General features: G+C 44.8%; 1 protein-coding gene and 1 pseudogene across 2 annotated transcripts in view; one reads left to right on the top strand and one right to left on the bottom strand.

Moving 5' to 3' along the window:
• Window positions 1-8,154: 8,154 nt before the first annotated feature.
• Window positions 8,155-13,006, bottom strand: LOC129695427 (uncharacterized; annotated as a pseudogene).
• Window positions 13,007-14,324: 1,318 nt separating this feature from the next.
• Window positions 14,325-27,532, top strand: part of LOC129700874 (probable E3 ubiquitin-protein ligase HERC3) — a 62,629-nt gene continuing 49,421 nt past the window's right edge. The window contains exons 1-4 of one of the 2 annotated variants that reach the window (XM_055641656.1): window positions 14,325-14,585; window positions 20,861-20,931; window positions 24,662-24,927; window positions 26,470-26,629. In XM_055641656.1, the coding sequence (XP_055497631.1) occupies window positions 24,684-24,927; window positions 26,470-26,629 (404 nt within the window). In that variant the 5' untranslated portion in view covers window positions 14,325-14,585; window positions 20,861-20,931; window positions 24,662-24,683. The remainder of the gene's footprint in view (window positions 14,586-20,860; window positions 20,932-24,661; window positions 24,928-26,469; window positions 26,630-27,532) is intronic. The other variant, XM_055641646.1, reaches the window with a different exon arrangement.

Raw genomic sequence — 27,532 nt, 5'->3', positions numbered from 1 at the left:
CCTGCAGTTACAGTAAGTGAAAATCTAGCAGGCAAGCAGGATGCTTTCTCCAACCACCCCCATTTGAAGTCCACTATCTTCCACTGTATCTACCCAGTGCTTGGTACTTACTTCCAGCAGCCACTGGTTGTCCTCCAGGATGCACCGAGCCACAGACTGATCCATGCCAGACACCTGGGCGAATTTGGCACAGAGACTCTCACGGCAGCGGCACAACGCTTCCGATGCCTTGCACTGATGCTGCTCCATGGCCGGAGCTGCAGTGAGTGACTCGCCAGCCCGGCAAACACTCGCCAGCCCCGCTCCCCGTCCACATCTGTCCCCGTCGCTGCCTCTGCTTCCAACACCCATGACCCATGCAGTTGATATGAGTTTTTAAATTTTCGTTGATGCAGAATTTCTCACAACAGAGTGAGAGAAATTTGTGATCAGCGTGAGAATTTGGCGAAATGCGTGATTCTCACGCTCAATGCATGGGAGTTGGCAGCACTGCCTCTCTATCCCCTCTCTCTCTCTCTCTCCCCATTTCTCCATCCCACCTCTCTCTCCCCACTATCTCCTTCCCCTCTATCTCTCTCCACCTCCCTTTGAGAGTCTGTCCCTTCGGCACAGAGACTCTCACGGCAGCGGCGCAACACTTCCGACTTGCACTGCTCCGTGGCCGGAGCTGCAGCGAGCGACTCGTCAACCCCGCAAACACTCGCCAGCCCCGGCCCCCTGCATATGTCCCCGTCCGCTGCTCCCATCCCTCCCTCAGCCCCGGCTCTCCAACACCCGCAGACCATGCAGGGTATCTGAGTTTTGAAATTTTCGTTGATCACAGAATTTCTCACCACAGAGCGCGAGAAATTTCTGATGAGCGTGAGGGCGTGAGAGTTTGCCTGAGGTCGTGATTCTCACGCTCAAAGCGTGAGAGTTGGCAGCCCTGCTCATACACCCATTCTATCCTACATATGAAAGACAATTTTTCAGGCAATTAACCTACAATCCTGTATGTCATTGCACTGTGGGAGCAAACTGGAGCACCCGGAGAAAATCCACACGGTCACAGGAAGAACGATAAAATTCCGCGCAGACAACACCCGTAGTCAGGATCGAACCCGAGTTTCTGGCGCTGCAATGCAGCAACTCTACCTCTACGCCACTGTGCCACCCACTAATTACTCTGTACTTGTTTGCAACTGCATCCCCAACTTCATGAACAACAGACTGTAATCAGTAACGTAAGGTGACAACACCACCTCCATGACTCTCATCACTGGTGCCCAGAAAGGCTATTTACTCTGCCTCCTATACTCCCTGTACACTCATGACTGTGTGGCAAAATCTGTTCTAACCCCATTTGCAGGTGATACCACTATTGTGGGATGGATTTTAAACAATGACAAAACGGAGTTCATGATAGAGATAGAGCACTCAGTATCATGGTGTTAAGCCAACCTCTCCCTCAATGCCAACAAATGAAGGAGCTGGTCAATGACTTAAGGGAAAGGGATGCAGTGGTCCTTGCATTTATAAAAGAAATCTGAACTTTCTCTTCAGCTGTAACACTATATTATGCACTATGGGTTTTTTTCTCTGCACTACCCGTTGTCCTTGTATAGGTTGCTTGTACTCATGTATGATATAATTTAACTGGATAGCAGGCGAACAAAGTTTGTCATTGTATCTCGGTATCTTTTTACTTCTTAAGCCCTTTTCTCCTCTAGGGAGCATAGGTCATTGACAAATGTCCGTCACCTCACTCGGTTTGTTGGCAGTTCTTTCGAGATCTCCCCAGTTGAGCCCACTCTCGGACATTTCTGTTTGGACACCTCTTCTCCAGCTGTTCCTGGGGCAACCTCTTTTCCTTTTTCCTTGGGGGTTCCATTTCAGGGCTTGCCGGGTGATGTTTGTGGCAGGTTTCCTGAGGGTGTGTCCAGTCCATTTTCTCCTTCGAATTTGTTAGTCAATGTGCTCCTGGCTTGTTATTTTCCACAGGTCCACATTGCTTACGTTGTCTCTTCACCAGATGCTAAGTATTCTACTAAGGCAGTACATTAGCAAATTTGCAGATGACACAAAGCTGGGTGGCAGTGTGAACTGTGAGGAGGATGCTGTGAGAATGCAGGGTGACTTGGACAGGTTGGGGGAGTGGGCAGATGCATGGCAGATGGTTTAATGCGGATAAACGTGAGATTATCCACTTTGGTAGCAAAAACAGGAAGGCAGATTAATATTTAAATGGCATCAAGTTGGGAAAAGGGGAAGTACAATGGGATCTGGAGGTCCTTGTACATCAGTCTATGAAAGTAAGCATGCAGGCACAGCAGGCAGTGAAGAAAGAGCCCTAGTGAGACCACACCTGGAGTATTGTGTGCAGTTTTGGTCCTCTAATTTGAGGAAGGACATTCTTGCTATTGAGGGAGTGCAGCGTAGGTTTAATAGATTAATTCCCGGGATGGTGGGACTGTCATATGCTGAGAGAATGGAGCAGCTAGGCTTGTACACTGGAGTTCAGAAGGATGAGAGGGTATCTCATTAAAACATATAAAATTGTTAAGGGATTGGACATGCTAGAGGCAGGAAACATGTTCCCGATGTTGGGGGAGTCCAGAACCAGGGGCCACAGTTTAAGAATAAGGGGTAAGCAATTTAGAACGGACACTTTTTCTCACAGAAAGTGGTGAGTCTGTGGAATTCTCTGCCTCAGAGGGCGGTGGAGGCAGGTTCTCTGGATGCTTTCAAGAGAGAGCTAGATAGGGCTCTTAAAAATAGCAGAGTCAGGGGATATGGGGAGAAGGCAGGAACGGGGTACTGATTGTGGATGTTCAGCCAAGATCACATTGAATGGCGGTGCTGGCTCGAAGGGCCAAATGACCTACTTCTGAATCTATTGTTAATTGTCTTTTGTCTATTAATGAATGTTTGCAGCTTGTTTGTAGTGTGTTTTGTTGTTTTACATGTCTCTGATCCATACACCTGTTTCACATTTGAGTTAAAGATGCGTATTTTGGTGTTGATTGAGATGTGTTTTCAGCTCCAGATCCTCCTGAGCATGTTATTTTTTTTTAATTTTATTTTTATTAGAAGTACAGTAAATTACAATAATACTCATCAGATATATCTTATTACATTTGTTGTACCACTTCGTTTATCGAGCTTTAAAAAAGATAGAAATAAAAGAAGTAAAGAAACTAAGCAAGAATCGTGAAGGTGCAGGAAAGTGTTGGTAAAAGAAAGCCCCTTAGGGAAGAAGTTAGAGAAGGAAGTAAAGAAAGGAAATAAGACCCTAGAAAGAAAAGAAAAAAAAGGAAAAAACAATCGCTCTATTGTAACACAAAACTCGTAAAAAAGGATATACCAACCGTGTTTTTAAAAAAATAATAATTTTATACCCCCCGTTACCAGATCCTGGTACCATTTATATTTTAAATTACTATTGCACCTTATGCTTGTAATAGTTCCATAAATGCAGACCACGTCTTTTGGAAGTGGTCTGCTTTGCCTGCTAAGAGGAGTCTCATCTCTTCCAAGTGTAGTGTTTAGAACATGTTTGAAATCCACTTTTTTTATTGTTGGTATTGGAGCATTTTTCCAAAATTTGTGTATAAGCTTTTTTCCCATTATTAGCCCGTAATTAAGTAAGTTCTTTTGAAACACGTTTAATTCGGGGTTACCTTCCGATATTCCAAAAATGATCCATTCTGCTTTTGGTACAAGTTTTATCTTAAATCATTTTGTGAAGATTTCAAATATTTTGTTCCAAAATGTTTGGATTTTTATACAAAAAACAAAAGAGTGCGCTATGGTAGCTTCTTGTGACTGACATTTATCACAAATGGGTGAGACATTGGGGAAAAGTTTATTTATTTTAGTTTTTGAATAATATAGTCTATGTAATGTTTTATATTGAATTAGAGTATATCGTACGTTGATCGAGCATTTATGCACATATAGTAAGTGTTTATCCCAGCTCTCTTTTGAAATTTTTATAGCTAGTTCTTGTTCCCAGTCTCTTCTAATACCATCGGTTGTAGGTATTTCTATATTTAAAATAATGTTGTATAAGTATGATATTAGATTTGCTGATTCAGCCTTTGTCTTCATGGCTTCATCCAATAAGTCTGGGGACATGTTCTGATAGTCTTTTGTGTATTTTTTCAGATAGTCACGGATTTGAAGATATTTAAAATATTGATCATTTTTCAAATTATATTTCAGTTGTAATTGTTGAAATGATAATAATTTTCCTAATTCATACAAGTCTCCGAGCGTTTTGATTCCCATTCTTTCCCATTGTGTAAATGATTTATCTATAATTGAAGGTTTAAACGACGGGTTATTGACTATTGGCATTAAAAGAGATAGATTTCTTAATTTTAGATTCTGTTTTATTTGTTTCCAAGTTCTAATTGTGCTATGTATCATCGGATTTTTATTAAAATTTTTGTTATTCAGATTCATTGGTGAGAGGAGAGTCGCTCCTGTATTACACAGAGAGCAGTCCTCTCTTTCCATTACAATCCAGGCCACCTGCTGGGCAGAATTGTCCAGCAGGTGAATCATATTTTTAATATTTACATAAAATTAGGGAGCGCTAGACAACCCATCTCTTTTGGTTTACTAAGGTGTGCTCTTTGTATTATGTGGGATTTATAATCCCATGTAAAATTTGTAATGTCTGAGTCTAGTTTTTTGAAAAACTTTTTTGGAAGATATATTGGAATTGATTTAAATAAATATAGGATTTGTGTTAAAAAGATCATTTTAAGGCATCAGGAGCGTTTTCCAGAATTAGATTAGATTATTTAGTTTCTTAAGTAAGGGGCTATAATTGGCATTAAACATAGCATGATAGTTTCTAGTGATTTCAATTCCTAAATATTTAAATTTTTCTGTGGCTATTTTAAAGGGGAATTTCAAGAGATGTGTTGATTCTTTCGGTTTTATCGACATAATTTCACTTTTGTTCCATTTTATTCTGTATCCTGAGAAAGATCCAAAGTCCTCAATTAGATTTAATATGTTTGGTATACTGATTTGGGGTTTTGTGATATACAGTAATACATCGTCTGCACATAAGGATATTTTGTTATTTGAATATTTTGTATTATAACCGTAAATATCCAGGTGTGTTCTAATTTTTTCAGCTAAAGGTTCAATTACCAGAGCAAATAACAGCGGTGATAATGAACATCCTTGTCTATTGCCCCTTGTTAATTGGAATTTCGTAGATAGTATATTATTAGTTAATATTCTAGCCGTGGGTTTGTTATATAATAATTTTATCCATGCGATGAAGTTCTCTCCCATTTGAAATTTTTGCAATACTTTAATCATATAATCCCATTCTACTTGATCAAATGCTTTTTCTGCATCCAATGAAATGATAGCTAACTCTTGACTTGAGGTTTGTGAGAGTGCATTATGTTAAGCAGACGTCTCAGGTTATTAAATGAATGTCTCTTAGGTATAAATCCCATTTGATCCTCATTTATTAATTTACTAACATATTGAGTCTTCTAGCTAGTGTTATCGCTAATATTCTTTGGTCCGTATTTAACAAAGCAATAGCTCTATATGAGCCTGGTTCTTCTATATCTTTATCTTTTTTAAGTATTAATGTGATCGTTGATTCTGCTAGTGCTTCAGGTAAGATTTGTTCTTTAAAAGCGTATGTATACATTTTCTGTAGACGTGGTGTAACTATGTCGTAAAAACATTTATAAAATTCATTACTGAATCCGTCTGGTCCTGGTGTTTTTCCATTCTTAAGTGAGTTTATTGTGTCTTCTATTTCCTTAGATGTAATTTGTGCTCCCAGTCTCCTGAGCATGTTAAACACCACCCTAGCCTTATTGAGTCTATTTTTTTATGTCTGCCTCCGCCCCTCTGGTGATGTCCACAACACTGCCTAGGTATGTAAATGTTTCTACTTCCTCTAGAGCAGTGCTGTGCATAAGGTTAGGGTTGCTGGTTTTGGAGTGGATCCTCATCACCTGTGCCTTTGCTGCATTGGGTGCAAGACCAAGTTTTGTTGCAGCTTGTGAGAGTCTGTCCGTCTTCTCCTGCATTTGAATCTGTGTGTGTGAAAGGAGAGCTATGTCATCTGCAGTCAAGATCATCTAACTGCTCCCCAGCGGAGTAAAAAAAAAAACCCCATCATACCTATATAACAGTATTTTAAACATATAATTACCATCAACAGAGGCACTTAGAGAAGACTGGGAAAAATAGTTAATGACAAAAATCTCAAAAGAAACATGGGAAAAGTGTTTGATATATATATACATAAATGTTCGTTCAACGCTAGAGATAATTTAATCCAATTTAAAATATTACATAGATTATATTATTCAAAAACTAGGTTGAATAAATTTTATCCAAATATTTCTCCCATCTGTGATAAATGCCTTTCTCAAAATGCCAATATTACACACTCATTTATTTCTTGTACAAAACATAAATTTTGGTGTGACATATTTGATATATTCACAAAGCTATTTAAGATAAAAATGGAACCTAATACTGAAATGATTATATTTGGAGTATGTGGAGACGGGAACAAATTAAATACCCACCAAAACTCATTCTTCAATTATGGGTTAATAATAGCAAAAACACTCATACTTAAATTTTGGAAAAATGCTAATATACCAACATTTAAAATGTGGATCAGTAATATGCTGGACACAGCACATTTGGAAGAAATGAGACTCCTCCTAATAGACAAACAAGACCAATTCTTAATGAGTTGGTCCCCATTTATTGATCTCTTGGATTCATGTGGTGCAACAGTATTGTGAAAATTTTAAGTTTCAGGTATGGGTGAAAGACAATCTAGAACATAAAAAATCATCTCCTTGTGGCGATTCAATAAACTCCCTCCTGCTTTCCCTCCTCACTTATTTCTTTTCATCACTATTTTCTTTATCTGCCATTTACTCACACACTAGCCTATCCTTCAATCTCTACTACCACTTTTTCCATTTTCTCTTCTTAGTTTTCTCTTTAAATAAAAAACGAAGTTGTACAGAGAATGTAATATGTTAACATAATTTTGAGTACCTGTAAAAAGGTACCACTGTATTGTACTTACTTCTAAGAAATAAAATGATTATTCTTTAAAATGCTCCCACATTGTCCATTTATTTCCCCCTCATTTGTTTCCATCATGGTTCAGTCAATTGCCAGGAGGAACAGGAATGGTGACAAGAGACCTCCCTGCTTGATGCCCGTCCTGACACTAAAGCTCTGAGAGAGCTGGCCTGCATGCATAATTTTGCATGAGGTTCCATCATATGAGTTATTGATTGTTTATGATCTTGGTGGGAATTCCATAGTGGTCCATTAGGCGCCATAGTGTTGTCCTGTCTAAGCTGCCAAACGCTTTCTCAAAGTCGATGAAGTTGATGTGCAGGGTCGTGTTCCATTCAATAGATTGCTCAATGATGACGCGTAACGATGCTATGTGGTCTGTGCATGAGCGATCCTTCCCGAATCCTGCTTGCTGGTCCCGTAGCCTCTTGTCTGCAGCTTCCTGAAGACGGTTGAGGATGACCCGGTTGAGAATATTACTGGGTGCAGAAAGTAGGGTGATCCCTCGGTAGTTGTCACATTTTCTTAGGTCACCTTTTTTTGGCAGTTTCACGATGTATCCCTCTGCCCATTCTATGGGTGTCTTTTCCTCTTCCCAAATCCTCCCAAAGAAGCCATAGAGCATGTCTGTTTATGAGTCAATAGACAATAGGTGCAGGAGTAGGCCATTTGGTCCATCGAGCCAGCACCGCCATTCAATGTGATCATGGCTGATCATCCCCAATCAGTACCCTGTTCCTGCCTTCTCCCCATATCCCCTGACTCCGCTATTTTTAAGAGCCCTATCTAGCTCTCTCTTGAAAGCATTCAGAGAACCTGCCTCCACCGCACTCTGAGGCAGAGAATTCCAGACTCACCACTCTCTTTTTGATGCCTTTCCCCAGTGGAACAATTTGATTCTGTTGTGGGGGGACGTTCATGTTGAATTCTATAATGTGTTGTGTCATTTTTCTATATTTTTAGTTTTTCTATGGATGTACGGAAACTTTATTATTTATTTTATTATTTCTTTTATGTAAAGCATTTTGGTTTCAACGCGAGTTGATTTAAACGTTCTATATAAATAAAATATACTTACTTACTCTGTGAGAAACAGTCTATATCTACTTTCAGGGCTTCAGGTGGAATATTGTCAGGGCCAGCAGCCTTGCCAGTTTTCTGTTGCTTGATTGCAGCCTTTATTTCTGATTTTGTTGGTCTGTCACACCTACTTTGTAGTGGTATCCTGGCTTTGGGAATGTGTGGCTGTACAGCCGATGGTGGCCTGTTTAGGACTTCTTCGAAATGTTCTACCCATCTGTCGAGCTGCGCCTCCTGGGTTGAAAAAGTTGACCGTTCTTGTCTGTAATTGGTTTATTACTCAGCAGATATGGCCCGGACAATTTCCTTGTGTTGGTAAATAACTCTCTCATGTTCCTTTGAGTCACCGCAATTTCTGCCACTTTGGCTCTTGTCCCTCCTGATGTTCTACTATGTGGCATCTGTTGTACTCCTTTTGGGCCAAAGCCCTTTCAGCTCTAGTTCTTGTGTTGTTCACTTTCTCCTCCGTTGGATTGTGTTGAGGGTTTCTGGTGTTATCCACTCTTTGTGCTTTTGGGTCCTTCTCCCTAGGGCCTCTTAACAGGTTGAGCTCCAAGCAGTTTTTTGGTGTTCCCACTCCTCATTTATTGTCCATCCTTCCTTCCTCCTCTGCTGTAGCTTTGAGAGGGTATCCTTGAACTTCTTCACCACTTGAGCACTACTAAGGTATTCAATGTTGTATTTATCTCTTTGGCTTTTGGCCTGGGAGTGACTCTTCAGCCATAGCTTGAATTTCCCTACTAGGAGGTGGTGGTCTGAAGCTGCGTCAGCTCCTCTTCTTGTTCTGACATCTTCCATGGACCTTCTGTACCTTTTACAGATACAAATGTGGTCAATTTGATTTTCTGTGACATGATCTGATGACACCCAAGTTGTTTTGTAGATTGGTTTATGAGGGAATACACTTCCCCCAATCACCAGGTTATTGTTAACACAGACCTCAGCAAACATCTTGCCATTTTCATTCATTTTGCCCACTCTATGCTTTCCCATTACTGCCTCATATCCCTTGTTTTGGCCTCCAACCTTAGTGATGAAGTCACCCATCAGGTTAATGAGGTCTCTGCCTCCAATACTACCAAGTAGATGTCGAGCTGTCATAGAACCTGCTGTTGACCTCATCCTCTGCATCGTTGGTGGGTGCATAACATTGGATTATGTGGGCTTTCACTCTCTTGTTGTTGGTGTTGACGGTTGCGGAGATGAGATGAGAACTGCTGGGTTCCCATGCCGGTAGAGCCTTTCTAGCGTCCTTCGTCATCATGATGGCCAGTCCCTCTGTATGCTTCGCTCCCTCTTCTTCCTGTCCAGAGTAGATAATGGACTGCCCGCTGACCAATTTGATCTCCCCTGACTGTGTCCATCTTGTTTCAGCCAAGCCCTGGACTAAGAGATTGTAGCACACCATTTTGTTGGCAATTGTGGCAGCCCTGCTAGCCTGGAACATGGTTCTGATGTTCCATGTCCCCACAAGGATGGATTTATTTTGCGTCAGAGGTGTGTCAGCTTCCCAGTGCCCTTGCGGGTTTGGTTAGGAAGTGACATGTTCCCCATCGTTGGGGCACCTTCTTGAACCATGTGTGTAATTTGGTTTTCATTCATCAATGTTTCTGTCACTCACACTTTTTTTCCAGGGTGGGGTAGTTAACCCCACGCCCAACCCCCAACCTGGAGGACAAGGGACTGCTTCGTCTGCCTCCTTACCCGAGACTTGTGCAGTTTGGTTGAACCTGCCAGGGATATGAAACACCATCTGGCATAGCTCTCAGGATGACTGGATTACACAAGCCTCCACATCCAACACATCATTCTCCGACATTTCCACCATCTTCAACGTGATCCCACCACGTCACATCTTCCCATTTCCACGCCTTCCGCTGGAGACCACTCTCTGCAACTTCTTTTTTTTCTTTTTTTAAATTTTAATTTTTTAATTTTTTTATTAGTACAGTAAATTACATTAATACATCACATATTAATACACACATGGGTCTGTAACCGTGTTATCAATCGGTGAGCCATCTTCCGCCCCCGCTCTCGCAGGCTCTAGGGGTATTCTCTTTAATTTACTTTTTGTAGCATTTAGCGGGTGTCTCCAACTAACTGAAACAGCGTTGGGGACTGCTATCATGGGTAGCTAGCCCATGACGGCCCCAGTGGGGTCTGTTCCCTCCTGCCAGCTGTCTCTCCAAGCTGTCACATGGACTTTCCCATGTTGTCAGCTGTCCTTTCACAGCAGTCACTGGACGAGTCCAGATTATCAGAATCAAATACACAGGACTAGATGTTAAAAGTCCCTTGTGCCAATAAGTGGGGAGCATTTCACGACATCCGTTGATTGTTGAGAGTGGTAGACGCTCAACATCGGTGGGGGGCGGGGAGGTGATACACATATCTTGGCCTGTGTAACCTTCAGGATAGTTGGGCACAGGACACATCATCAGTAGTGTACCCTTGCATCACTGGGTGTTTCGGCCTTTTAACACTATACACCCTCCACAAGGGCGGCCCGCTGCAGGATGATCAGCCCTCAGCGCGTGTCCCATGTCAAAACCATCCCAAAGATTCATCCTGACGTACTTGGGGCCCAGCATGGGTCTTTCCGCTTGAGCCAAATCCACCGGCTGCTTCTTTCAGCCGCCTCTGAGAGTGATCTTATGGTCTTATTTCAGGTGGAAAAACTAGTTGTCGGCCGATGTCCGCCAGCATCCTCCAGTCACGGTGGAGAGATCCGAAGTCCTCAATTAGGTTTAATATGTTTGGTATACTGATTTGGGGTTTTGTGATATACAGTAGTACATCGTCTGCGTATAAGGATATTTTGTTATTTGAATGTTTTGTATTATAACCGTAGATGTCAGGATGTGTTCTAATTTTTTCAGCTAAAGGTTCAATTACCAGAGCGAATAATAGTGGTGATAACGAACACCCTTGTCTATTGCCCCTTGATAATTGAAATTTCGTAGATAGTATATTATTAGTTAATATTCTAGCCATGGGTTTGTTATATAATAATTTTATCCATGCGATGAGGCTCTCTCCCATTTGAAAATTTTGCAATACTTTAAACATATAATCCCATTCTACTTGATCAAACTCTGCAACTTCTTAGTTCCTTCATTCCTTCCCACCCAACCCACCCCTTATCCAGGCATTTCCCCCAGAAACCCCAGAAGATCACACCAAGGCTTGGATCGGCAACTTGAGCACATAGGAGGTAAGAAGACTGCAAAAAGTGGTGAAAATTGCCCAGTCCATCACCGGTTTTGACCTCCCCACCATTGAAGAAATTTACTGGAGATCCTGCCTCAAGAAGGCAGCCAACATCGTCAGAGACCCTCACCACCATGGCCACACACTCATTTCACTCCTGCCATCGGGAAGAGGATATAGGAGTCTGAAAACTGTAATATCCAGCGTCAAGAACAGTTTTTTTCCTACAGCCATTGGGCTATTAAACACTGAAACTTCTAAATAAGCTCTGATCCACATAGACTTGGGGGCATTGGTTTTGTGTTTTTGAATATTGTTTGTTTTTATTCTTTATTTATATACATACACACATATATATGTACACACACACACACACATTATATATATAAATATATATATATACACATACATATATGTATATCTACACACACACACATTTATATGTATCATAGACCAAGGGGGACCTGTTGGGTCCCGTCCTCCGATGCGGTGGTGGGGGGGGGGGGGGGGGGCTAGAGAGGGAGGGGAGGTAGAGGGGAGGGGGGTAGAGAGGGAGGGGGTAAAGAGGGAGGGGTTAGAGGGGGAGGGGGTAGAAAGGGAGGGGGAGGCAGAAGGGGTAGAGAGGGAGAGGGTGGGGAGTAGAGAGGGAGGGAGGGTAGAGGGAGGGAGGGGGGAGGGGGTAGGGAGGGAGAGAGAGAGGCAGAGAGGGAGGGGGTCGAGACCCTACCCCATTTCCCTCCTCTTCATTTCCATCATCTTCCTCCCATCACTCCTATTCCCTGCCCGACCTGCCCGAACATCATCACTGGATGCTCTCTTGAGAAAGCGGTTTTGGCTGTTTTTGAAACTATAAATCGTGAATAACTTCGGAAATACAAGTCGGAATGTGATGGGAAGTTGTTTATTGCTTCGACGGGAAAAATGTGAGTAGAATTTGTGAAAATGGGAATGTTGCGGCGTAGTATTTGGAAGAAAATAGGAAACACACACACACACACACACAGCAGTGTGACACATTGCCGGCACAAAGAGTTTTAGTAAACACACACACACATACACACACACACACACACACATGCTCTGAACTTTTTTTAGACATTTAATATATTGTTTACACAGTACTGTGGGGCTGTAAGTAAGAATTGCATTGTTCTGTTTGGGTCATATGATAATAAAAAAACACTGTTGACTCTTAAGATGTAACAACTGTCCCTACACTTCTCTCGCTTCCATGCAAGACCCGAGCAGCCCGTTCAGGTGAGACAAGAGGTTCCAACCTTATCGACTGTATTTGGTACTCCCGATGTGACCCCCTTTACATTAGCGAGACAATTGACTGTTTTGCTGAATTCTGTATGCCAAGGTCTGATGGATCTCCCAGTTGCAATCATTTTAACTTCCCTTCCCATTCCAGTGGTGACCTTTCTGTCCTTGGCCTCCCCCAATGCCAGACTGAGGCCACATACAAACTTGAAGAACAGCATCTCATATTCCACTTACAACCCAATGGTATGAACATTGTATTCTCTGATGTCAAGTCATACCCCCACTAAACCCTTCTCTTTTTCCCTTGCCCCATCCATTCCTCCAACCAACCCGCTGCTTTTTCTTCCTCCATACTTTCCTCCTCCATTTCCAAGTTCCCTATTACTTTATATCGTCTACTCCCAGTCCCATTTCACCCTTCGGCTTTACATTTCACTCCTCCTCTTCTTTCCTTACCTGCCACTTTTGTCCCTTTTTCACCTCTAGTCTTTGGAATTTACTCCACCCATCTGCCAATCACCCCTCACCTGTATCCACCTGTCACTCTCCAGCGTTTTCCCCAGATCACCTCTCTTTTCCAGCTTTCTCCACACAATCTGGACCACATGCAAAGCCTTGTCTGTCCATTCCCTCCACAGATGCTGCCGTTCTCACTGAGGTCCTCCAACACTTTACGTTTTGTTCAAGATTCCTGCAGCTGTAGTTGCTTGTGTCTCCAAAGCATTGCTTCTGCTCAGTCAAGATGAATGTATGTCCAGCACTTTGTGCCTTTTGTTTTGTAAAACAGCATCTGCAGTTCCTTGTAACAACGAACTAAAACAAAGAACTGCAGATGTTGGTTTATAAAAGAAGAGACACAAAGACGTGTCTCACCCCAAACCTCTTCCCCCTTCTCCCATCAGGCAAGAGGTATAGAAGTGTGAAAACACACACCTTCATATTTGGGAACAGTCTCTGTCAGGTAACTGAACCATCTCATCAACAACTAGAGAGCAGTCCTGAGCTACAATCTAGCTCATTGGAGACCATCGAACTACCTTTGATCGGACTTTACCTTGCATTCAATGATATTCCCATTATCATGTATCTGTACATTGTGGATGGCTCGATTGTAATCAAGTGTAGTCTTTCCGCTAACTGGTTAACACGCAACACAAGCTTTTCACTGCACATCGGTACCGTGACAATAAACTAAACTCAAACGTCCAGCACTTTGTATGTTTTTGTTTGTAAAACAGCATCTCCAATTCCTTGTTGAAACAAAGAACTGTAGATGCTGGTTTACCAAAAAAAGACCCAAAGTGCTGGAGTAACTCAGCTGGTCAGACGGCATCCCTGGAGAGCATGGATAGTTGACGTTTCGGGTCGGGATCCTTCCTCGCAGTTCCTTGCATGTCAGCGGGTCACGCTGAGTGACTCCAGCACTTTGTGTCTTTTATTATTTTTTTTAAAGGCACTTGTTCTTCACTGTGGTGAGTGCATGCGGTTCTAAAACCACTCGCTACTTCTGCCATTGATGGTGGGCGCGAATGCATGAGTGTTGCACGTCCACGGAAGTTGCATAACCCTTTTAAGAGAATGCATTGCTCCTGCTTGCGTTTTTGGGTGGATGCCCATTTAAAGGTCTACGTCCTGTCTTACATCCGCGTTGCCTGGGCGCCGTGCAGCGAGCGCTGGCTGCAATTGGCGCAATGGGTTGCCTGTCAGGCCTCCCAGGCCACCAACCTGGAAGGGGAAAGCTGCCCGGGACTGGACCGGGCCGTCCGGAGGGTGAAGGCGGGTGATTCGGTGAGGGGATCAAAGGCGGCGAGCGCCCCCCTGGCGGCGGCGACTCCCCCTCCATCGATGTTCAACTAGGGGGAGGGTTCCCTCTCCGAACCAACGCAGTGTTTGTAAACACCCCCGGGCTCCTAACAACCCGCCAGCAAGCAAACAGCAACATTCAGGTAACTTTGTAGCAATGCACTTCCTGCTCTCCCTTCCTCTTCCAGCTGCTCCCAGCTTGTCAGTAGACCTTTTGTGTGGGTTTGCCGTGACATTGGGGGCGGAACAGCAAACAACAACGCATTCTGCTGGTCCATTCTGCAAAACATACAGCGGGAATGGGGTACAGAGCCCAGCCTCACTCGAGAGCCCCTTATCTCATGGAAGGTTATGAGTGTGAACACTCCCGGAGTGGCAAGATCATGGAATCGGGATGAGCCCTCTAGACAACAGTTGCAGGATACGGGTTGAGACAGCCAAAGCATTGCGGAGATAGCAGGAAGGAACTGCCGCGGCTGGTTTACACTGAAGATAGACACAAAATGCTGTCATTTTGTATAACTCAGCGGGTCAGGCAGCATCTCTGGAGAGGAGTGGGTGACGTTTCGGGTCGAGACCCTTCAGACTGAGAGTCAGGGGAGGGGGACAAAATTGCTGGAGAAACTCAGCGGGTGCGGCAGCATCTATGGAGCGAAGGAAATAGGCAACGTTTCGGGCCGAAACCCTTCTTCAGTCAGGGGAGGGGTATGGAATGGTAAGGTGTGAAAACGAGACATCAAAGGGAACAAATTTCAAGGAAAGTGTAGAAAATATCATTGTTAGCTAGGGGAAGGTGACAACGGAGCAAACAGATACAATTTAATCAGGAGGACAGTCAGAATGGTTGGAGAACCAGGATGAGGGAGGGAGTGGGAGAGAGGGAACGCAATGGTTACTTGAAGTTAGAGAAACCAATATTCATACCACTGGGTTGTAAGCTGCCCCAGTAAAATATGAGGTGCTGTTGCCCAAGTGATATATCGGGCAACAGATGTGGCTAGTGGTGGGTTCCTGTTGGAGCGAGCAAAAATGTCACCTCCAACTGTTCCCTTTGCAACTCCCTGGTTAACTCGTCCCTTTCCACCCAAACCACCCCTTCCCCAGGTACTTTCCCCAGTAACTGCAGGAGATGCAACACCTGCCTCTATACCCTCCCCATCAACTCTGTCCAAGGACCCCGACAGTCCTTCCAGGCGAGGCAGAGGTTCACTTGCATCTCCTCCAACCTCATCTACTGTATCCACTGCTCTAGATGTGGACTCCTACAGTGCAGGCTCGGCGATTGTTTTGCTAAACACCTCCACTCAGTCTGCTTAAACCTACATGATCTCTGGGTTGCTAAATGCTTTAACTCCCCCTCCCATTCCCATACTGCCATTCTGTCCTGAGCCTCCTCCACTGTCAGAGTGAGGCCCAGCACAAATTAGAGCTTGGCAGCTTACACCCCAGTGGTATGAACATTAACTTCTCTAACTTCAAATAACCCTTGCTTTCCCTCTCTCTCCATCCCTCCCCCTTCCTAGTTCTCCGACCTGTCTGACTGTCCTCCAAATTAAATGTTATCTTTGTGTGCTTCATTGTCACCTTCCCCTAGCTAACACTGACCTACATTTTCGTTGAACTGCATCCCCTTTGATGTCTTGTTTTCACACCTTGCCCTTCTATATGTCTGTGTTTCCTACTCCCCTGACTCTCAGTCTGAAGAAAGGTCTCGACCTGAAACGCCACCAATTATTTCTATCCAAAGATGCTGCCTGTCCTGCTGAGTTATTCCAGCATTTTGTGTCTATCTGCAGTGTAGACCAGCATTTGCAGTTCTTTCTTATAAATGTTTCTAAATGTTATAGTACCTGCCTCAAATACCTCATCCAGCAGTTCATTCCATATGCCCACCAACCTCTGTGTGGAAAAGGTTGCTTCTTGGGTTCCTATTAAATCTTTCTCCTCTCATCTTAAACCTATATCCCCTGGTTCTTGACTCTCCTACTCTGGATAAAAGACTACATTTACTCTATTCCCTTCATGATCTTATACACATCAATAGGACCACCCCTCATCCTCCTGTACACCAAGGATTAAAGTCTTTGCCTGCCCAACCTCTCCCAATACCTCAGGCCCTTAAGTCCTTGCAATATCATTGTAAATATTAGCTGCACTCTTTCCAGCTTAACAACATCTCGGGCTCCTCCTCCTTTTTCCTTTCTTCTCCCCGCCCCCCATCAGTCTGAAGAAGGGTTTAGGCCCGAAACGTTGCCTATTTCCTTCGCGCCATAGATGCTGCTGCACCCGCTGAGTGTCTCCAGCTTTTTTGTCTACCTAACATCTTTCCTATCGCAGGGTGACCAACAATGAACACAATACTCCAAATGGGGCCTCAGCAACATCTTGTACAATTGTAACATAACATCCCACTTCTTTACTCAATACCCTGATAGATGAAGACCAATGTACCAAAAGCCTTCTTGACCACTATCAACCTTGGCTGGAAAGCCTTGCTTCCATGCTGCATAACTCTGACTCAATGTTGGCCTGTATTTCCAGAAAATATGAGATCCCCATTAAAAAGACATACTACTATTATAAGGAGCCATGGTAGGCTCAATCTCGAGGTATTTTTGACTGTTACTTTATACGGCTGGGGTGTGGCAAACATTCACCAGACTGGTTTCTGACGCTTGTCATACGCAGAAGAATTGAAGAGGATCACCCTGTTTTGAGTGTAGAAAAATGAGGTGACCTCGCTGAACATTGTTCGTAGGTTCGTCAGGGTAGATATATGATGAGCGTTTGAGGGCACTGAGCCAGTACTTGCTGGGGTTTAGAAGGATGAGGGGGGACCTCATTGAAAGTTACCGAATAGTGAAAGGCCTGGATAGAGTGGATGTGGAGAGAATGTTTCCACCAGTGGGAGAGTCTAGGACCAGAGGCCACAGCCTTAGAATAAAAGCACGTGCCTTTAGAAAGGAAATAAAAACAAATGTCTTTAGTCAGAGGGTGGTGAATATGTACAGGCCATCAATGGATATTATTAAGGCGGAGATTGTTAGATTCTTGATTAGTAAGGATGTCAGGAGTTGTGGGGTTGAGAGGGAAAGATCGATCAGTCTGAATGGTGGAGTAGACTTGAAGGGCTGCATGGCCTAAATCTGCCCCTAGAACTTATGAACGTGAGATATGGGGAGGATGTTTTCCTCGTTTTGAGAAATTTAGAACCAGCGGTCATGGTGGCAAAATATAGTCTGTTTAACTGGGAGAAATTTCTTCATTCAAGTGTGGAGTGTAGTTGGAATTCTCTACCTCTGGGGGAGTGTGGAGGCTCAATCATTGATTATATTCAAAACTGATTCATGGACTTCTCCACATATAAAAAATAATTAGATATGGGAATAGGGGAGAAAAGTGGTGATGAGAAAAAAGAGAAACCCTGATCGCCATGAAAATAGTTTGAGTTTAGTTTATTGTCGCAAGCACTGAGGTACAGTTGAAAGCTTTTGCAGCGTGCTAATCAGTCAGTGGAAAGACAATACATGATTACAACCGAGCCTTCCACAGTGTACAGATACATGATAAAGGGTATGACTTAAATTGCGTTTTTGTAGAAGGTAAAGATAGTTTGGGGATCTCGATAGAGGTAAATAGTAGCTCTCTAGTTGTTGGTAGGATGGTTCAGTTGCCTGATAGTAGCTGGGAAGAAACTGCCCCGGAATATGGAGGTGTGCATTTTCACACTTCGGTACCTTTTGCTTAATGGGGGAGGGTGTGGCCGGGGTGTAACTCGTCTTTGATTATGCTGGTGGCCTTGCCTTGGCAGCGTGAGATGTCAACGGAAGGAAGGTTGGTTTGTGCGATGGTCTGGGCTGTCTTGGATGGAGCTGTTTCCAAATCATACTGTGATGCATCCTGATAAAAAACTTTCTATGGTGCATCTGTAGACGATCCAAAGCATTGGAGAAACTTAGCAGGTCAGGAGAACATGGGTCGGTGACATTTCAAGTCAGACTGAAGAAGAGTGCCAACCTGAAACGCCACCTTTACCATGTTCTCCAGAGATGCAGTCTGCTGGTACTCCAGCACTTTGTGTCCTTTTTTGTAAACCAGATCTTGTTTCCACATGATCTCCTTGAATGTTGGAGCAAGTCAAGTGGATATTGGAGTCGAGGAAAGAGCGTTCATGTCGTGGCCCTGATTTCACCAATCTTTCCACCTCCACGCACAAGAAGCGCAAGACAGACACCATTGCATGCAGATGCTGAGAAGTTTGTTCAGTTCTGGCTGAACAACTTCCATCTTGTGTGTGGACTCGATAAGAAGAAGTGGATATTATTGCCATAAGTACTGTGAGGTACAGTTACAATGAAAATCTTGCTGGAATCAGCATCACAGGCACATAAACTGATAACACACAAACATAAATTATACACAGTTTATGCATACATTTTACATGAAAGAGACTGTGCTAAAAACAAGACATTTGTGTAAAATACAATTAGAAAACAAGTCCTAGGTTGTGCAAGACGTGGTCCAGTGTTTCATTTGGCAAGGTAGGATTAGGGTTTGTAGGTTAATTAACCTCATTAAATTGCCCCAAGTGTATAGGGAGTGAGAAAGTGGGATAACATCGGACTAGTGTGAATGGGTGATTGATGGTCAGCATTGATTGGTGGGCCTGTTTCCCTGCTGTATCTCTAAAACTGAAACAAAACTAAACGGAGACAAGAAAGTGTACCGGTCGGTTCAAGAACCTGATGCATGTTGGAGAGTAACGGTTCCTGAATCTAGTGGTGTGGGACTTGGGGCTTCGGTTCCTTCAGTCCGATGCTAGCAGAGAGAAAAGAGCAGGGCCCAGATAGAGGAGATCATAGAGTCATACAGTGTGGAAATGGGTCCTTCAGCCCAAAGTGCCCATGCTGACCAACATGCCCATCTACACTAGTCCCACCTGCCTGCTTTTGGCTCGTATCCCTCTAAACCTGTCCTATCCAAGTAGCTGTCTAATGTCTCTGAAATGTTGCTATAGTACCTGCCTCAACTTTCTGCTCTGGCAGCTTGTTCCGTACGCCCACCACCCTTTGTTACCTCTCGGGTTCCCATTAAATCTTTCCCCCCTCGCCTTAAACCTATGTCATCTGATCCCTGATGACTGATGCTGATCATAATGATAGATGATAGATGATAATTACATCACAGTGCAGGTCAAGGGCCGTTTGGGCCTACTCCTGTTTCTTAAATTCTTATATCCTGAAGTTGTGAGGTAACATGTAAAAACACGTCTCATTGCATTGTCCTGTGTCACATATTGGGTAATGCAGGTTTGACCAGAATAGTATTGTTAACAGAGATTGAGTTAAAGCATTTGAGGCAAACATCTGATATCAAAGCCCTGTCAGGACTATAGCAACAAATACAGGATTAATTTGCCTGAAGTTTGCTGTACATCAGCTAGGAACAAGCGACAGACCATCTGAGCCTCACCCATATTTTTACATGTTCCTTCACGTGAAGTGAGTGTTGCTGGAAGGGGGCCAGTGTGTGTTTTAGTTTGGCTTGGAACATAGAATACAGAACTGTACAGCACAGGAACAGGCCCTTCAGACAACAGTGTCTGTGCCAAACATGATGCCTAGTTAAACTAATCTTCTCTGCCTGCACTTGATCCACCCCCCTCCATCCCCTGCATATCCATGCGTCTATCTAAAAGCCTCTTAACTTCCACCATTGTATCTGCCTCCACCACCACCACTTGTGGCAGTTCGTTCCAGGCACCCACCACCCTCTGAGTGTAAAAAAGATATCCCTTACATCTCCTTTAAACTTTTCCCCCCCTTTGACTTTTAAGTTGTGGGGCGGCACGGTGACGCAGCGGTAGAGTTGCTGCCTTGCAGTGCCAGAGACCCGGGTTCGATCCTGACTACGGGTGCTGCCTGTATGGAGTTTGTATGTTCTCCCCGTGACCGTGAGGGTTTTCTTCTCCTCTGGTTTCCTCCCACTCTCAAGTTGTACAGGTTTGTAGGTTAATTGGCTTCGGTCAAGATTGTAAAATGTTCCTATCGTGTAGGATCATGCTAGTTTACGGGGTGATCGCTGGTCGACACAAACTCGGTGGGCAGAAGGGCCTGTTTCTGTGCTGTATCCCAAAACTAAACTAAACTGTGCACTCTAGTCTTTAACATTTCTACCCGGGGGGGGGGGGGGGAGGGGGGGGGGGGGGGGGGGGGGGGGGGGTGGGGGGGAGGTTCCGACTGTCTATCCTATCTGTCCTCTCATGATTTCATATACACTTCTATCAAGATGCCCCTCTGACGCTCCAGAGAAAACAATCCAAATTTATCCAAGCCTCTCCTCATAGCTAATACTCTAATCCAGGCAGGTCTGAGGAAGGGTCTCGGCCCGAAACGTCACCTATTCCTTTTCTCCAGAGATGCTGTCTGACCCGCTGAGTTACTCCAGCTTTTTATGTCTCTCTTCAGCGTTCGGCACCCTCTCCATGGAGTAAGTGGATCAACTACATAATTGTGTGCCTGGCTTCACCTAAAGGCTAGATGCAAAGAAGTATGGCGAGTTCCATCCTCGAGGGTCAGTGGTGAACTAGATGTGACTTCACAACAGCTGGCGGTGTCACAGTCGCCATTGTTGACACTAGACTTTTAATCCAGATTTATTTAATTGAATTTTACTTCCCTGGGTGGCATGGTGGCAATTGAATGCTAAGTGTCCATTTCTGTAGCATAAACAATCCTGCTGCCCATTACATTATTCTATTTAGCCTCACCGCTTGAAGTTGTGTTTAATTCATAATTTCCTAAAACATAGGAGCAGTATCAGGCCATTCGGCCCATCGAGTAAGCTCCACCATTCCATCATGGCTGATATATTTTTCCCTCTCAATCCCCGCTCCTGTTTCTCCCCGTAACTTTTAACGCCCCTTACTAATCAAGAATCTGTCAATCTCCACTTCAAAATTACCCAATGACTTACCACCCTCTTGCTAAAAAACGCCTCCTCATCTCCATTCTAAAGGTGCGTCCTTTTGTTCTGAGACTGCACCCTCTAGTCCTAGACTCCCACTGGTGGAAAAGTCTCAGTTAACACATCACCATTTGTAGTGCAACTATTGGAGTGAGAGTGACCCACTACACTGGCCAAGTTAAAAACTTTCATGTATATAGCGCTTGGATGTTTAGTTTAATATAGAGATACAGCATGGAAATGGGACCATTGAGTCCACAGTGACCATCGATCACCCATTCACACTAGTTCTATGTTATCCCACTTTCTCATTTACCCTCTACAAATTAGGGGTAATTTACAGAGACCAATTGAACTACAAACACAAATGTTTTTACTTTAGGATGTCCCAAAGTACCTTTTGAAGAATATTCATGTTGTAATAGATGAAACTCAACAGTTAATAATTTGGACATGGGAAGCTCTCCTAAATAGCAATGTGATGTTGACCAGATTATGTACATGTTCTGTAATATGGTTAGAGGGATCAGTAATGGCCAAGGCTGTGGGGAAAGCTGATTGGTAACGTTTAAATTAGTTTAAAGGTACAGCAGGAGAACAGGCCCTTCAATCAGCCGAGTCCACGCCGACCATCGATCTCCCGTTCACAGTAGCTCTGTGTTATCTTACTTTCTCATCCACTCCCTGAGCACTAAGGCAAATTTACCGAGACCATTTAACCTACAAACCTGCACGTCTGGGATGTGGGAGAAAACTGCAGCATCTGGAGGAGACCCACGTGGTCACAGGGAGAATGTACAAACTCCACTCAGATGGCACCTGAGGTCAGGATCGAACCAGGATTCTCTGGCGCTGTGAGGCAGCAGCACTACCAGCTGCGCCAATGTGCTGCCCAGTGCCAAGGGATCGTTTTTGTAATCCTGAGACAGCACGCAGACTTGTCTGAGTGTTTTACCTGGAGGATGCATCCCCAGCACTGCACTGCAGTGTTGGCCTAGTCCCATGTGTTCAGTTCTCTGGAGTCTTACCCAAGGATACACCCACACCCTCCTGAATCAAGATGCAACCGGGTGACTCACTGGAACACAGCTGACACACAATCTGAACAGAAATCTTCACACAGAGGGTGGTGGGTATAAGGAGCGAGCTGCCAGAGAAGGTAGCTGAGGCAAGTGCTAGAATAACATTTAAAAAACATTTGGTTTGAAGGGAATTTGGTTTGGTTTGAAACATCACCCATTCCGTCTCTCCAAAGATGCTGCCTGTCCCACTGAGTTGCTCCAGCATTTTGTGTCTTGTCTTCGGTTTAAACTTTAAGCCATCATCTGCAGTTCCTTCCTACCCATTTGGATTGGCAGATGAATAGGAAGGGTTTAGTGGGATATGGGCCAAATGCGGGCTAGTCGGACTAGTGTAGATGGAATCTCTTGGTCGGCATGGGCGAGTTGGACCCAATACGACCCGTTTAGTTTAGAGATACAGCACGGAAACTGGCCTTTCGGCCCATTGAGTCTGCACTGACCAGTGATCACCCATACACTAATTCTATCATAGACACTAGGGACAATTTACAGAAGGCAATTAACCTACAAACCTACACGCCTTTGGGATGTGTGAGGAAACCGGAGCACCTGGGGAAAACCCACACGGTTACAGTGAGAACGTACAAACACCATACAGACAGCAACTGTAGTCGGGATCGAACCCGGGTCTCTAGCGCTGTGAGGCAGCATGTCTACCGCTGCACTACAGTTTCCATCCTGTGAGTAATGCAGCGGGTCAGGCAACATCTCTGGAGATGATGTCCTCCAGAGGTGTTATCTGACCCGCTGAGTTACTCTCGCACTTTGTCTCATTTTTGGTAAACCTGCATCTGCCGTTCCTTATGTCTACGCAATCTGAACAGAATGCTCTCTGATTTGTGGAAATAGCCCAGATCATTGAATCAGGTACACATTCTGTTTAATACAGTGATCCAAAGAAGATATCTAAAAATGATTTTTAAGGTTTACAACTAACACCTTCTTCCCACCTCTCCCCAATCGCACCCCACCAGGTTAGTTGCATCAGTATCATGGTAACACCCACTAAGAGCCTGCAGTGCTGTGTCGTATCTTCCAGACAAACATCCAACCCCAACCGTCACCTATCGATGTTGTCTACAGATGCTGCTTGACTTACTGAGTTACTCCAACGCCTTGTGTCTGTTATATTCCGCATTTTGGAAGGGTGACACAGAAGATTAGTGTGAGCGCTTTAGCTATCATTGGGAAGAGTGCTTTTGGGCAGCGCAGTGGTGCAGCTGGTAGTTCCACTACCTCACAGCGCGGTTCAATCCTGACCTCGGGTGCTGTCTGTGTGGAGTTTGCACGTTCTTCCTGTGATTGCGTGGGTCACCTCCGGGTGCTCCGGCTTCCACCCACATCTCAAAGACATACGGGTTTGTAGGTTAATTAGCCCCTGTCAACTTCCCCTAGTGTGTAGGAAGAGGTTGTAAAAGTAGATAACGTATGGAATAAAAAGTGACAAAGTGCTGGAGTAACTAGTGTCAACGGGTGATTGATGGTTGGCATGGACTCAGTAGGCTGAGGGGCTCATTTCTATGCAGTATCTGTAAAACTAAAATTAGGAATTGTTTCTAGGAAGGGAGGATCATGGATCTAACTGGCAAACCACCTTGCTACCTTTTGTATTGGAAATGCCATTGTTGGGGGTTAGCTCCTCACCTTGGTGTGAAGTTGCGGCAAGTAAGAATTTCATTTCTTCATTTCCGGTGCATAAACATTCTTGAATTCATCAAGTTTAGTTTAGAGATACAGTATGGAAACAGGCCCTTTGGCTCCTCGAGTCTGCGCCGACCAGCGATCACCCTGTACACTTGTTCTATCCTACACACTTGGGACAATTTACAATAATACCAAGCCAATTAACCTACAAGCCTGAAAGTCTTTGGAGAGTGGGAGAAAACCGGAGCACCCGGAAAAAAACCCCAGCCGTACAGACAGCCCCGTAGTCAGGATCGAACCCGGGTCACTCGTGATGCAAGGCAGCAATTCTACTGCTGCACCACTGTACCACCTTTATGCAAATCTCTCTGTTTCATACAGGGCTGGTTATCAATGAAAGACTGTATGTGGAATTATGCCCCAGAGCCTGATCCCAGCCTTGGCTTAAATTTGATTACAAAACTCACCGTGTGCTTTACAAATACATGTACGTCTAACTTTCCTCTTCCTTTTTCTCTCCATTGCAGGAGTATTGCTTAAAAAAACTCCATGGCGTCCAAAGTCCAGTTGCTGTGTTGGGGCCATGCCAATTTGGGGCAGCTTGGTTTGGGCGAGGGACATGAAAACATAGTGGTCCACCCCAGGATCTCCTCGTTCTTCAGCAGCAAAGCCGTGCGGGAGGTGGCCTGTGGACGATACCACACGGCCTTTGTTCTGCAGGACGGAAGCGTCTACACATGTGGCTCCAACATCTGGGGACAGCTGGGCCACGACAAGTCCGGATACATCCCAGGTAAGGACGGTGACAATGTTACTGTTGCACATGGCGTTGGTGAGGCCACATTTGGAGGAATGTGTTCAGTTTTGATCACTCTGTTACACGAAAGATGTTGGCAAGCTGGAGAGAGTGCAGTGAACATTTACGAGGGTGTTGCCTGGGCTTGAGAGCCACAGCTCCAGGGTTGGGCAGTTTAAGACTTTATTCCTTGGAGTGCAGGAGGGTGAGGGGTGATCTTGTAGAGACATGAGGGGAATAGATAGGGTGAATGCACGGAGTCCTTTACCCTGGGTGGGGGAATCGAGAACCAGGGGACATAATTTTAAGGTGAGGGGGGAAGATTTAATAGGAACTTGAGAGGCAACTTTTTCACTCGGAGGATGGTGGGTGTATGGAACGAGTTGCCAGAGGAGGTAGTTGAGGCAGGTACTATAAACACATTTAAAAGACACTTGGGCAGGTACATGGATAGGGAAGGTTGAGAGGGTTATGGGCCAAATGGGGACAAATGAGACGAGCTTGGATGGGTCATGTTGGTCGGCATGGGTGAGTTGGGCCGAAGGACCAGTTTCCATGTTGTACGATTCCATGACTCTCTTTCTCTCGGTCTTTGCAAAGTACAGCACCCACATACTCTCACTGACTGTATCTTTACCTCATGCCCCAGTTTGGAAGGTAAGGGAATGAAATAATTAACATTACACTGTGGAACCATGCTGGTGTATAGAGGGAGAGATAGAGTCAGACGCAAAGTGCGGAGTAACTCAGCGGGTCACGCAGCATCTCTGGAGAACATGTACGGGTGACGTTTTGGGTCGGGGGGGGGGGGGGGGGGGGGCTTTTTCAGACTGATTGCGATGGGGGAGGGGGAAGAAAGGTGAAAGAGAAGAGGGGGGGGAGGAGGGTGGTGCAGGACAAAACCTGGCAGGTAATAGCCTGATACATGTGAGGGGGGTGCAGGTTGATAGGCAGATGATTGACAAAGACCAGAGGTGAAAAGGCAGAAGGTGCGAGACAAAAGGATTTGAAGAATTGCGAGTTGTGAAGCTAGAGGAAGGAATGTAGGTGGAAGGGGAGAAATAGATGCAAGTCCGGGTTGGGGGGGGGGGGGGGGGTAGAAATAAGGGTGGTATGATTTGGGGTAAGAATGGAGGTGGTTGGGGAGGGGGGGGGGGGGGGGGGGGGTATGAGATATTGTTCCTCCAGTTTGGTCGTCTTCTAGCATAGGAGGAGGCCCAGCACAGAGAGGCCAGCATTGGTTTGGAAAAAGGAGATGGTGGTTTGCAACCAGGCGATCCAGTCGGCCTTGGTGGACTGGTCGCACGTTTTCACCACAACTGTGGCCGAGTCTAAGCGGGGTCTCGTCAATGTACATCGGGAACACCAACTGCAGTAGTCTTTAAGTCTTTACTTGTACACCAGCATCTGAAGTTCCTTGCATCTAGATAGTCAAGAGTCTTTTTTTCCCGGGGTGGGAAATGTGAAGGGTTCAACAGATCCTCGCTGATATTGAGCTGCGGCGTTGACACTCTCGACCCTTTCTTCATTGTTGATTAGAACAGGTTACGGCGCTGGATGCCCAGACGATAATCCACACCGCTTGTGGAGAGGCCCACACTGTGGCCATCAATGACCAGGGCCAGGTCTTCGCTTGGGGAGCGGGAAAAGATGGCCAGCTCGGGATTGATTCCACTGAAGAGATGGTCAGGATACCGAGGTAAACAGGAATTTTACAGACTTTGGAACCTTCCTGTAGCTAGAGAGAAGCAGCATGGAAGTGGGCCCTTCTGCCCATCGAGTCCACGCCGAGCGTCGATCGCATGTGCGCACTGGTTCCAGTTATCCCGCTTTCTCATCCACTCCCTACACATTAGTGGCAATTTATAGAGGTCAATTAAGCTACAAACCCCCACGTCTTTGGGATGTGGGAGGAAACCAGAGCACCCAGAGGAAACCCACACGCGCACAGAGTGAACTTGCAAACTCCGCACAGAGAGCACCCGAGGTCAGGATCGAACCCGGCTCTCTGGCGTTGTGAGGCAGCATCTCTACCACCTGTGCCACTCTGCTGCCTTTGACCTGTGGCGTGTTTAATGCTGCATTAAATGGGAATGAATGGGAATGTCAGTGTTACTAATCAGGTCGTTTTTTTTTTATTTTACCCATCAATAACTGTCCCCAGAGTGGGTCTCCCACTGCATGGTTTACAGGAGAGTTCCAGGGTCTAGAACCACGGAAAGTGAAAGGGCAGTGAGATATTTTCCAGGCAGAGTGACCTGTAAGGAATCCTAGAGGTCCCATGCCTGTTGCCTCTTCATTCTGGTTCGGGGAGATGCTATTGGAGATGCTATTATTCCCATTATTATGTATCTGTACACCATGCATGGCTTAATTGTAACCACGTGTTGTCCTTCCGCTAACTGGTTAGCACGCAACAAAAGCTTTTCGCTGAAACTCTGTAACACATGTCGATAAACTCAACTCTTGATTAGTACGGATGTCGGGTGTTATGGGGAGAAGGCATGAGAATGGGTTTGAGAGGGAAAGATAGATCAGCCATGATTGAATGGCGGAGTAGACTTGATGGGCCGAATGGCCGAATTCTGCTCCTACAACTTAT

This window comes from Leucoraja erinacea, chromosome 1 (assembly GCF_028641065.1).
Source record: "Leucoraja erinacea ecotype New England chromosome 1, Leri_hhj_1, whole genome shotgun sequence".
NCBI lineage: Eukaryota > Metazoa > Chordata > Chondrichthyes > Rajiformes > Rajidae > Leucoraja > Leucoraja erinaceus.
Note: the sequence above shows the minus strand (reverse complement) of the source record. Positions and strands in the feature narration are given on the sequence as shown.